General features: G+C 42.8%; 1 protein-coding gene across 1 annotated transcript in view; it reads left to right on the forward strand.

The window, feature by feature from the left end:
- dnajb13 (DnaJ heat shock protein family (Hsp40) member B13) overlaps positions 1 to 10695 on the forward strand; it is a 51077-nt gene extending 40382 nt beyond the window's left edge. Inside the window, exons 7-8 of the mRNA XM_078222867.1 lie at positions 3141 to 3217; positions 10317 to 10695. Coding sequence (XP_078078993.1) covers positions 3141 to 3217; positions 10317 to 10470 — 231 coding nt within the window. The 3' untranslated portion in view covers positions 10471 to 10695. The remainder of the gene's footprint in view (positions 1 to 3140; positions 3218 to 10316) is intronic.
- The last annotated feature ends 2246 nt before the right edge of the window (positions 10696 to 12941 follow it).

Consider the following 12941-nt stretch of genomic DNA (forward strand, 5'->3'; position numbering starts at 1 on the left):
GCTTGCTGTGTAGCATAGACATGGTTTTAGGAGGCATGGACTTGGCTGGACCTGTAGCCCCTCTTGACCTTATAGACCCGTCTCTAGAGGAAAGATAAAAGCCAACACTTCTGATGTCCAGTCAGTTACAGGAGGTGCCAGAAGATGCCAATTTATGGCAGTTATGTGCACAGAAATGACTCGAAGAACATGTTATGATGGTTGTCATCTCCAGTACTTGTAACAGGGAACTATAGAAGACTAATGCAATAATAACCTATAATTACTTTGGCAATTCTTTTAGGTGGAATAACACATCATAACTAGAAGAATGTTCTGGATGGTTACCATATTGGAAATCCTTTGGATGATCACATCGACACTTCATCTATAACATTCATTTTCAATTCTATCTTTCATTCTAAACTCAGTAGTAGTGTAGCTACAACAAAATAAAATATTAATTCCCTCTCCTCCCGAGATTGGAAGTTTGCACTGGAGTTCTCCAGTACATCACCATAGTGGATGATCTGTATGCCTTAATCTAAAAGGTGGCCCAGCAAACTAAGCAACTTGAAGGACATTACAACCGGCGCACACATTGTCCTCTCTGCTTTCCACAATCCATTTCCAGAAAACGGTTGTTGGATATTGCTCAGGATCAGAAACTCTGACTGGTTTTCCATTGTTAAATAAAATTTGCTTCTGCCTAAAGACGCTGAAGTGAACTGGAATGTCCCACCATCACCTCAGTTGAAGCTAGCTACTTCAGTACAATCCATTGATTCACTGTCAAATTTCCTTGATCTACTTGGTTGAGTACCATAATGCCTTATATCATACTCAGTTTCAAACATTGCTATCCTCATAACCTAGAAATAACTCTTTGCAATATTAGCAGATGAACCATTAATAATTTTCCTGTATCTACTATTTTAGACATAAATCAATTGAAACTATTTGGAATACAATTAAATAATCCAAAATAAAATTTATAATTAAGCGACACCTTGGCACAGTGGTTAGCACTGCTGCCTCACAGTTCCAGCGACCCGGGTTCAATTCTGGCCTTGGGTGACTGTCTGTGTGGAGTTTGTACATTCTCCCCCGTGTCTGTGTGGGTTTCCTCCGGGTGTTCTAGTTTCCTCCCACACTCCAAAGATGTGCAGGTTAGGTGGATTAGCCATGCTAAATTGCCCTTTAGTGCCCCAAGATATGTAGGTTAGGTGGATTAGCCATGGGAAATATGTGGGGTTCCAGGGATAGGGTGGGAGAGAGGGCCTTAGGTAAGATACACTGTCATAGAGTCAGTGCAGACTCAATGGGCCAAATGGCCTCTTTTGCACTGTACGGATTCTATGATTCTGTTCTATGATTCTATTCTATGATTCTCTGCTGATGGCTTCTAGAACTAACTGAGATATACAAATCAACTTGAACCTCATCTGCACTCAAGCCTCTCTCTTGTGATTTAGCTCAAGAACTCAGCATGTAGGAAATCATCGGAGCACCCTCAATGTCCTGCCACTTAATACTGAAGTCCATGAGTGCATTAATGTTGTGCGTTTTGCGATTTATGGAAATATTTTTGTACCCTTCTCATGATAATTTGTACACCTTGTTAATAAGAGATAATAAACAATACAGATTAGGAAAGCCCTAAGCCCTAATTCAACGTAAGAAGTCTCACAACACCAAGTTAAAGTCCAACAGGTTTATTTGGTAGCACAAGCTTTCGGAGTGTCGCTCCTTCTTCAGGTGAGTGAGGAGTTGTGTTCACAAACAGGGCATATATAGACACAAACAAGATAATGGTTGGAATGTGAGTCTTTACAGGTAATCAAGTCTCAAAGGTACAGATAATGTGAGTGGAGAGAGGGTTAAGCACAGGTTAAAGAGGTGTGTATTGTCTCCAGCCAGGCCAGTTAGTGAAATTTTGCAAGCCCAGGCAAGTCATGGGGGTTACCGATGGTGTGACATGAACCCAAGATCCCGGTTGAGGCCAGTCCTCATGTGTGCGAAACTTGGCTATCAGTTTCTGCTCAGCGATTCTGTGTTGTTGTGCGTCGTGAAGGCCGCCTTGGAGAACGCTTACCCGAAGATTAGAGGCTGAATGCCCGTGACTGCTGAAGTGTTCCCCAACAGGAAGGGAACACTCCTGCCTGGTGATTGTCGAGTGATGTCCATTCATCCATTGTCGTAGCGTCTACATGGTCTCGCCAATGTACCATGCCTCGGGACATCCTTTCCTGCAGTGTATCAGGTAGACAACATTGGCTGAGTCGCAAGAATATGTACCGTGTACCTGGTGGATGGTGTTTTCACGTGAGATGATGGCATCCGTGTCGATGATCCAGCACATATTGCAGAGGTTGTGGCAGGGTTGTGTGGTGTCGTGGTCACTATTCTCCTGAAGGCTGGGTAGTTTGCTGCGGACAATGGTCTGTTTGAGGTTGTGCGGTTGTTTGAAGGCAAGAAGTGGGGGTGTGGGGATGGCCTTGGCGGATGTTCGTCTTCATCAATGACATGTTGAAGGCTCTGGAGGAGATGTCGTAGCTTCTCCGCTCCGGGGAAGTACTGGACGATGAAGGGTACTCTGTCTGCCATGTCCCGTGGCCTTGGGTCACTGTCTGTGTGGGGTTTGCACATTCTTCCCGTGTCTGCGTGGGTTTCCTCTGGTGCTCCAGTTTCCTCCCACAGTCCAAAGATGTGTGAGTTAGGTTGATTGGCCATGCTAAATTGACCCCAGTGTCAGGGGGATTAGCAGTGTAAGTATGTGGGGTTACAGGAATCGAGTCTGGGTGGGATTGTGGTCGGTGCAGACTCGATGGGCCGAATGGCCTTCTTCTGCACTGTAGGGATTTTATGATTCAATGAACCAGGACTGTTAGCCAGCAACCCTGCTGGAAAACAAACATGGGTAAATGTTGGATGAAGACAAAATCGAGCTCAGCCTGTCAAGTCTTACTGACAAGACATACACGCAAAGATTTGTTTGAGGCACTGGAAGTCTGCCAATAGCCATGGAACTATGAGTGAAAAACAACCCCCAAATTTATCAAACTGTCAAAAAATGTCTGAAGCTAAAGAATGCATGTTCTCAATTTTTAGAGATTTTGTACAATTCACGTTTTAATATTTAATGGTTATTTTGATTTCAGGCTCTAACAGGTTATACCGTGCAAATTGAGACACTCGATGGTAGATTTCTCAGCATCCCAATCAATGACATTGTTCAGTAAGTATCCATAAGCTATTTTCATGTTTTTTACTGTGAGCAGAAATCCAAAAGCTTTTCATCCGATTGCTCAGCTAGGTGGTAGGGAACACTGTGCAATCATCAGTGAACATCCCCACTTCCGATGTTATGATGGAAGGAAAGCCATTGATGCAGCTGAAGATGGTTGAGCCTATGATATTACCCCGAAGAACTTCTACAGTGAAGTCCTGGGGTTGGGATAATTGGCCTACAAAACACAACCATCTTCTTTGTGTTAGGCATGACTCCCACCAAGTGGAGATTTTTGTTCCATTTTCTTATGGATCTCAATTTTGCTAAGGGTACTTAATACCACACTTAGTCAAACACTGCCTTGATCAGTCGATCTCATTTCACAGCTGGATTTCAGCTCTTTTATGTATTTTTGGACCAAGGCGATAATGAGGTCACACTAGCGGAACCCAAATGAAGCATAAGTGAGCAGGTTGTTGCTGAATAAAGGCCATTTGATAGCATTGTTGTCATCATTTTCCATCACTTTGCTCATGATTGAGAGTAAATTGATAGGGGGATAATTGGCCATGTTTGTGAACAGAACATACTTTGGCAATTTTCCACATCTTCGGGTAAATGCTAGTGTTGTAGCAAAACTAGAACAACTTGAATAGGAGTGTGGATTGTTCTCCAAGTCTGGGATTTTGTCAGTCTGCCTGTGTTTGTAAATTGAAAACAATCTGTGCTTTCAGTTTCAATCGCTGTTTGTTGACGTAACGTTAAGTGCAACCATTATAACGTATTACTGCTTGACTGCTTCCAAAACCTTTCACTGTCATAATGAGGGGTGGAGTCTGTAGGTTCACTATTTGATTGACAGCTCAAGAGGTTATTAAAGGATTAGCTTGTTTGATGCAGGGTTATGAGTACAAATGTTCCTGCCATTCGGGGGACGTTTTCTTGAGCCTAGTGCATTGAGCTGGGAGATTTCCCAAATCTGCACATCCACCTTGGGGGCAAAAAATCCAAGCTAAAGAGTGCAACCTTCCCAGAATTGCACAGTGTGTTGGATCAGGCGAGAGAAGTTGTGTGAAAGTTGTTGTATTCACAGCAGCCCTTTCTCGCCTGATTCAACGGCATTCTGTGCAATTTCAGAATGTATGGAAATCAGGTTCACACCCTTCTGAGGTGTAAACCTCATCACATCACCAGCAGGTGGCGGGGAAGATCTCAAACGGAGATCTCGCTGGTGCAAATCCTGTTTTTGGCTGCTCCCGAGATTTCGCGGCCATTATAGGATTTGCGCCAGTGGCCAGCAGGGTCTCTAGTTCGTGCCCAAGGTGCCTAATATTTAAAACATTATTAAATAATTACTCATTATCCTTATCTGGGTAACTTGGAATGCAGGGAAAAGTAGCTCAGGGTTTTAAAAAGTTTATATTTACCATAAATCACAAAGGTTGTTACTCAGTTTCAGCAATTTCCATTGCAGATCAGAAATAGATAATAGCTCAAGTATTAGACCTATTCAGTCTGATGTTTTGTGTCATTCGTTCTTTGATTTATGATTAATATTGGTCCACTTGCTGTACTCAGTCAAACTAGAAACTCAAGAGCTACCTTGGCAGGACATTCTGAAGGGGGAAGGCGAACAGCCAGTGGTTGTAGTACACATTGGTATGAATGACAACGGTAAAAAAGGGATGAGGTCCTAAAAGCAGAAAACAGGGAGCTAGGAAGAAAGTTAAGAAATCGGACCTCAAAGGTAGTGATCTCAGGATTACTACCGATGCCACGTGCTAGTCAGAGTAGAAATGACAGGATATATCGGATAAATATGTGGCTGAAGAGATAGTGTCAGGGGGAGATTCCTGGGGCATTGGGACCGGTTCTGGGGGAGGTGAGACTTGTACAAATTGGACGGGTTACACCTGGGCAGGACTGGGACTGATGTCCTCGGGGGAGTGTTTGCTCGAGCGGTTGGGGAGGGTTTAAACTAATATGCCAGGGGGATGGGAACCAATGTAAGGAGTCCGAGAAGGAGGGAGCAAGGACAAAATGTGGGGAGAAGGTTCCAACTACATCAAAAATCAGGAAAAAAGTTAAAAGGAAGGAGAACTGAGGAGATGTTATTAATGGAAGTGTTAGAATTCAAAACGAAGGTACAAAAAAAAGCATAAGAGCACTTTATCTGAATGCTCGTAGCATTTGAAACAAGGTAAATGAGTTGACAGCACAAATCATTGCGAACGAGTATGATTTGGTGGCCATTACAGAGACATGGTTGCAGGATGGTCACGACTGGGAGTTGAATATCCAGGGGTATCAGACTGTTCAGAGGGACCGACAGGAAGGTAAGGGAGGTGGTGTAGTTCTGATATTTAAGGATGACATCAGGGCGGTAGTGAGAGATTATATAGATTCTATGGAAAAAAAGGTTGAATCCATTTGGGTTGAAATTAGGAATAGTAAGGAGAAAAAGTCACTGATAGGCGTAGTTTATAGGCCACCAAACAATGACATCATGGTGGGGCAAGAAATAAACAAAGAAATAACTGATGCATGTAAAAATGGTACAGCAATTATCATGGGGATTTTAATCTACATATCAATTGGTCAAACCAGGTTGGTCAAAGCAGCCTTGAGGAGGAGTTCATAGAATGTATCCGCGATAGCTTCCTTGAACAGTATGTAATGGAACCGACAAGGGAGCAAGCTATCCTAGATCTGGTCCTGGTAATGACATGGAAATAATTAATGATCTTGCAGTTAGGGATCCTCTTGGAAGAAGCGATCACAGTATGGTTGAATTTAAAATACAAATGGAGCATGAGAAGGTAAAATCCAATACCAGTATGTCTTGTGCTTAAACAAAGGAGACTATAAAGGGATGAAGGAGAAGTTGGCTAAGATTGACTGGGAGCAAAAACTTTATGGTGGGATAATTGAGGAACAGTGGAGGACTTTCATAGCGATCTTTCATAGTGCTCAGCAAAAGTATATACCAGTGATAAGGAAGGACTGTAGAAAAAGAGATAATCAGCCATGAATATCTCAGGAAATAAAGGAGGGTATCAAATTGAAAGAAAATGCATACAAAGTGGCAAAGATTAGTGGGAACCTAGAGGATTGGAAAATCTTTAAAGGTCAACAAAAAGCCACAAAAAAAGCTATAAAGAAAAGTAAGGTGGATTATGAGTAAATTAGCTCAGAATATAAAAACAGATAGCAAACGTTTCTACAAATATATAAAACGAAAAAGAGTAGCTAAAGTAAACATTGGTCCTTTAGAGGACGAGAAGGGGGATGTAATAACTGGAAATGAGAAAATGGCTGAGGCATTGAACAGGTATTTTGTGTCGGTCTTCACAGTGGAAGACACAAATAACATGCCAAAAATTGATGACAGGAAGGCTATGGCAGGTGAGGACCGAAAAACTATCATTATCATGAAAGAGGTAGTGTTGGGCAAGTTAATGGGGCTAAAGGTAGACAAGTCTCCTGGTAATTCCCGCAGATTGGAAAACAGCAAATGTGACCACTGTTTAAAAAAGGAGGTAGACAAAAGGCAGGTAACTATAGGCCGGTTAGCTTAACCTCTGTAGTAGGGAAAATGCTTGAATCTATCATCAAGGAAGAAATAGCGAGACATCTGGATATAAATTTGATAGAATTTTTTGAGGAGGTAACTAAGTGTGTTGATGAAGGTAGGGCAGTTGATGTCATATACATGGATTTTAGTAAGGCGTTTGATAAGGTCCCCCATGGTCGGCTTATGATGAAAGTGAGGAGGTGTGGGATAGAGGGAAAGTTGGCCGATTGGATAGGTAACTGGCTGTCTGACCAAAGACAGAGGGTGGTGGTCGATGGAAAATTTTCGGATTGGAGGCAGGTTGCTAGCGGTGTGCCGCAGGGATCAGTGCTTGGTCCTCTGCTCTTTGTGATTTTTATTAATGACTTAGAGAAGGGGGCTGAAGGGTGGATCAGTAAATTTGCTGATGACACCAAGATTGGTGGAGTAGTGGATGAGGTGGAGGGCTGTTGTCGGCTGCAAAGAGACATAGATAGGATGCAAAGCTGGGCTGAAAAATGGCAAATGGAGTTTAACCCTGATAAATGTGAGGTGATTCATTTTGGTAGGACAAATTTAAATGTGGATTACAGGGTCAAAGGTAGGGTTCTGAAGACTGTGGAGGAACAGAGAGATCTTGGGGTCCATATCCACAGATCTCTAAAGGTTGCCACTCAAGTGGCTAGAGCTGTGAAGAAGGCCTATAGTGTGTTAGCTTTTATTAACAGGGGGTTGGAGTTTAAGAGCCGTGGGGTTATGCTGCAACTGTACAGGACCTTGGTGAGACCACATTTGGAATATTGTGTGCAGTTCTGGTCACCTCACTATAAGAAGGATGTGGAAGCGCTGGAAAGAGTGCAGAGGAGATTTACCAGGATGCTGCCTGGTTTGGAGGGTAGGTCATATGAGGAAAGGTTGAGGGAGCTAGGGCTGTTCTCTCTGGAGCGGAGGAGGCTGAGGGGAGACTTAATAGAGGTGTATAAAATGATGAAGGGGATAGATAGAGTGAACGTTCAAAGACTATTTCCTCGGGTGGATGGAGCTATTACAAGGGGGCATAACTATAGGGTTCGTGGTGGGAGATACAGGACGGATATCAGAGGTAGGTTCTTTACGCAGAGAGTGGTTGGGGTGTGGAATGGACTGCCTGCAGTGATAGTGGAGTCAGACACTTTAGGAACATTTAAGCGGTTATTGGATAGGCACATGGAGCACACCAGGATGATAGGGAGTGGGATAGCTTGATCTTGGTTTCAGATAAAGCTCGGCACAACATCGTGGGCCGAAGGGCCTGTTCTGTGCTGTACTGTTCTATCTATGTTCTAAATTGTCCCATTGGTAAGATGCAGCATGGGTTCATGAAGGGAAGGTCATGTTTGACTAATTTGGTGGAATTCTTTGAGAACATTACATGTGCAGTGGACAATGGGGAACCTGTGGATGTGGTGTATCTGGATTTCCAGAAGGCATTTGACAAGGTGCCGCACCAAAGACTGCTACATAAGATAAAGATGCACGGTGTTACGGGTAATGTATTAGCATGGATAGAGGATTGGTTAACTAACAGAAAGCAAAGAGTGGGGGTAAATGGGTGTTTTTCTGGTTGGCGATTAGTGACTAGTGGTGTGCCTCAGGGATCAGTGTTGGGACCACAATTGTTTACGATTTACATAGATGATTTGGAGTTGGGGACCAAGTGTAGTGTGTCAAAATTCGCAGATGACACTAAGATGGGTGGCAGAGCAAAGTGTGCAGAGGACGCTGAAAGTCTGCAAAGGGATATAGATAATCTAAGTGAGAGGGCGAGGCTCTGGCAGATGGAGTACAATGTTGGTAAATGTGAGGTCATCCATTTTGGTAGGAATAACAGCAAAATGGACTGTTATTTAAATGGTAAAAAATTGCAGCATGCTGCTTGCAGAGGGACCCGAGTGTCCTTGTGCAGGAATCTCAAGGAGTTGGTTTGCAGGTGCAGCAGGTAATTAAGAAGGCAAATGGAATTTTGTCTTTCATTGCTAGAGGGATGGAGTTTAAAAACAGTGAGATTATGTTGCAGCTGTATAGGGTGCTGGTGAGGCCACATCTGGGTACTGTGTACAGTTTTGGTCTCCTTACTTGAGAAAGGATATACTGGCACTGGAGGGGGTGCAGAGGAGATCCACTAGGTTGATTCTGGAGTTGAGAGGGTTGGCTTATGAAGAGAGACTGAGTAGACTATACTCATTGAAATTCAGAAGAATAAGGGGAGATCTTGTACAAACATATAAGATTATGAAGGGAATAGATAAGATAGAAGCAGGGAAGTTGTTTCCACTGGCGGGTGAAACCAGAACTAGGGGGCATAACCTCAAAATAAGGGGAAGCAGATTTAGGACTGAGTTGAGGAGGAACTTCTTCACACAAAGGGTTATGAATCTGTGGAATTCCCTGCCCAGTGAAGCAGTTGAGGCTACCTCATTGAATGTTTTTAAGGCAAGGATAGATAAATTTTTGAACAGTAAAGGAATTAAGGGTTATGGTAAGTGGAGCTGAGTCCACAAAAAGATCAGCCATGGTCTTATTGAATGGTGGAGCAGGCTCGAGGGGCCAGATGGCCTATTCCTGCTCCTAGTTCTTATGTTCTTTTGAAAGCAAAAAGTAATTGGAAGTGACCTTAGCAAAAAAATTCCAAGTGCCGAATGAGCATGAAAATGGAAGAGAATCGCGCCCATTTTTTCTGCAAGGGAAATATTCAAACCTTATGCCAAGTGTGATTCTCAGCAGGAGGGAAGAGAACGGAGTCTATTCACGCCAGGAAACTGGATACTGACTGCTAGAGGGCGTCATTGCATATGTGCATGGTCTCCCAGTGCACTGGGTAAAGTGCACATAGCTAGTGCACTGAAAGATCTCATTCCCCCCCACCCCCACTGATCATCCCCACCCCCCCTCAATCGCACCCCCCTCCACCCCCCACCCCCCCCGGCAGAACACAGCAACAACCCCCCCTGATTCCTCCCCACTCCAGCCTCTTGCGGCCCCCATACACCCCCCCTAGCCAATTGCCACCCCCATTCACTCCACCCACCCCCCCCCCCCCCCACCTCGTCTGGCCTACATGTGACTCCAGATTTTAATATTTAAACCAGCAGTGCAAGGCTGACCATGGCAGCAATCCAGGGCCGGTATCATCTTGAGAGGCGGAAACTGGGCACAAACCTGGTTTTTCGTCTCTCTCTTACGATCTTCCTGGCTCACCACACCAATTGACCCTTTTGTCTTTTTCTTGCCCTTTGATGACCTAGTCGATATTTATCCCTCAACCAATCTCACAAAAAGTACAGATTATGTAGTTATTATTAGATTGTTGATTGTGGGATCTTACTGTGCACTAATCGGCTACTAGATATATTACAATAATGACTCTACTTTAGAAGTACTTCATTCGGTGTAGATGGCTTTGGAACATCTTGAGATGTGGAAGCTGCGACATAAATGCAAGTTTTTTCTCTTTCTACTCTGTAGGAAGTGTACCCTGATACCTTGTAATTTCTACTATTTTTTTTCCCCTAGTCCTAAATACACTAAAGTTGTCCCAGGAGAAGGAATGCCCTTATCCAAGGATCCATTACAGAAAGGAGACCTTGTGATCCAGTTTAACATCCAATTTCCAGAAAAGCTCACACCATCAAAGAAGAAGCTGATTAATCGAGCATTACAAGTATGAAGTCAACAATGGCAATACGAATGATAGCTATTAAAGAATCAGGATGGTGTATCTATCATTCTGTATTGATATATAGCATATTAATGTATTTACAACATAAACGAGTGTCTTTATAAATAGGGATTGCAGAAACAAACTTTTCATTTTTGATTATTGTGTGTGACATTTCCCATAAAAGTTGATGAATGTTGGTAAGCACATACTGTAATTAAATCACATAATTATAGTCTTTGACTGGGAAACCATGGATCAACACAGGAGTTCTACACAAGTAAACAGATATTACTTGCAGAACTGAAGATAAAAATTGTGAATTTAAAAGTTTCAGTCTTGTTTGCGAAAAACTCCATGGCCTCACTCTTCCCTATCTTTGTAATCTCCTCCAACCCTACAATCTGCCAAGAAATTGGCACTCCTCTAATTCTGGCCTCTTGTGCATCCTGATTTTAGTCTCACCACCATTGGCGGTCACCCTCTCAGTTGCTTAGGCCCCAAGCTCTGCAACTCTACTCTCCCTCCCCCCAACCCCACCACCCCACACCCCTCTACCTCACTTTTCTCCTTTAAGACACTCCTTTAAGCCTACTTCTTTTGCCAAGCTTTTAATCATGGAATCATAGGATCCCGACAGTGTAGAAGAGGCCAGTCGGCCCATCGAGTCTGCACTGACTCTGACAGGGTATCTCATCCAGGCCCTCTCCCCCACCCTATCCCCATAACCCAACACATTTTCCATGGCTAATCCCATCTAACCTAGACATTTTAGGACACTAAGGGTCAATTTAGCATGGGCAATCCACCTAACCTGCACATTTTCGGTCATCTGACCTAATATCTCATGATGTGGATTGGTGTTATACTTTGCTCTTCTGAATGGGGAGGCAATGGCCTAGTGATATTATCTCCAGACTATTAATCCAGAAACTCAGCTAATTTTCTGGGGACCTGGGTTTGAATCCCACCTTGGCAGATGGCGGAATTTGAATTCAATAAAAAATATCTGGAATTAAGAATCTACTGATGACCATGAAACCATTGTTGATTGTCGGAAGAACCCATCTGGTTCACTAATATCCTTTTAGCGAAGGAAATCTGCCATTTTTACCTGGTCTGGCCTACATGTGACTCCAGAACCACAGCAATGTGGTTGACTCTCAACTGCCCTTGGGCAACTAGGGATGAGCAATAAATGCTGGCCAGCCAGCGACACTCATGTCCCATGAATAAATAGAGAAATTGCTTTGGGATGTTCCCGTATGTTGAGTTGTTGTGAAAACTGAAAATCTAAATTCAAATAGAAAATGCTGCAAATACACTGCAAGTCATCTGAGATAAAAAGGAATTTGTGAAGAATTTCCATGGACTCTCCCAATCTCCCACTGTAAGACCTGTAGAAGATCAGGGAAACTCTGGAAATGGGCCATTCTTAGATGTTTATGCCCTTCCAATTGGGATTTTGCCAATCACCTGACAGATAGACTCCAGCAAAATTCCAACTATTCGTCTGCTTTTAGTTTTTAATTTGAGCAAGTCCATATCCTGAGAATGATTTTTGTTAAGTGGTGTAGATTTTCACGACTTAAATTTATCTCTGGTTACTTTGCCTGTTTGGCTAATTATGGTGTTACTGCTCCAAGTGCAGTTTCGATATCCAGTTCCACACAGCTATGTGACTTTGCATATGGTGACTAACATACCAGTTAATTTTTTTAAATTTTTATTCCAATTCAATCAAATCAAGTCCAATTCAGGGTCTCAACAAGTTGAGACATTCCCGATCCAAGCTGACAAGACGGGGCTCTCACCTCCTGTCTTGGGCTTGATCAACATGATCCAAGCTGATTGGAGTAGGCATAGCTCCTCTTCCAAGGCTTGATCTCATTTGCATCTTAGCCAAAAGGCCGAGATGCCGCTTTTAAAAATTGCTTCAAATGAAGCTAAAATGTAACCTGATGACTTCAACCAAGCACAGCATGTCGATACTACACTTGATTTTAGCCAAAAGGCCGAGAAGCCAGTTAATTATTAGGGAGCACGAATAAACTGAGCAAACTTTACTTTTTTGCAATAAATTCCTCTGTATTTCAGTGGGAATTCTGAAAGGTCACAATCGAATTGCTTCAAAAACAAACATCATATGCTGACTTCTTGATTTGTGGGTTCTTTTGAACACTTTTTGGGAGTGGAGTTTTTAATTGATTGCCTTTGCAAACAAAGAGGCTCTAACAGATGCAGAATTATTCCTTTTCAGGGAATTTGTAGGAACAAATTATTTGACTTTAATTTATTTCCTTTTTTTAATTCAGTAAATAGCTTCTCAACAGCAAGTTATTTGTTATGCATTGGCCTGGAACTAGCACTTTAGATATTTTCCATGGCTGTGAAGGTAATAATAGATGCAAATACATATTCTCCTCCAGGCATAAGATCTCATAGTCAATGTTGTCCATTTCGTTCCATGCACTATTACA

Source organism: Mustelus asterias, chromosome 10, assembly GCF_964213995.1.
Source record: "Mustelus asterias chromosome 10, sMusAst1.hap1.1, whole genome shotgun sequence".
NCBI classification, from domain to species: domain Eukaryota; kingdom Metazoa; phylum Chordata; class Chondrichthyes; order Carcharhiniformes; family Triakidae; genus Mustelus; species Mustelus asterias.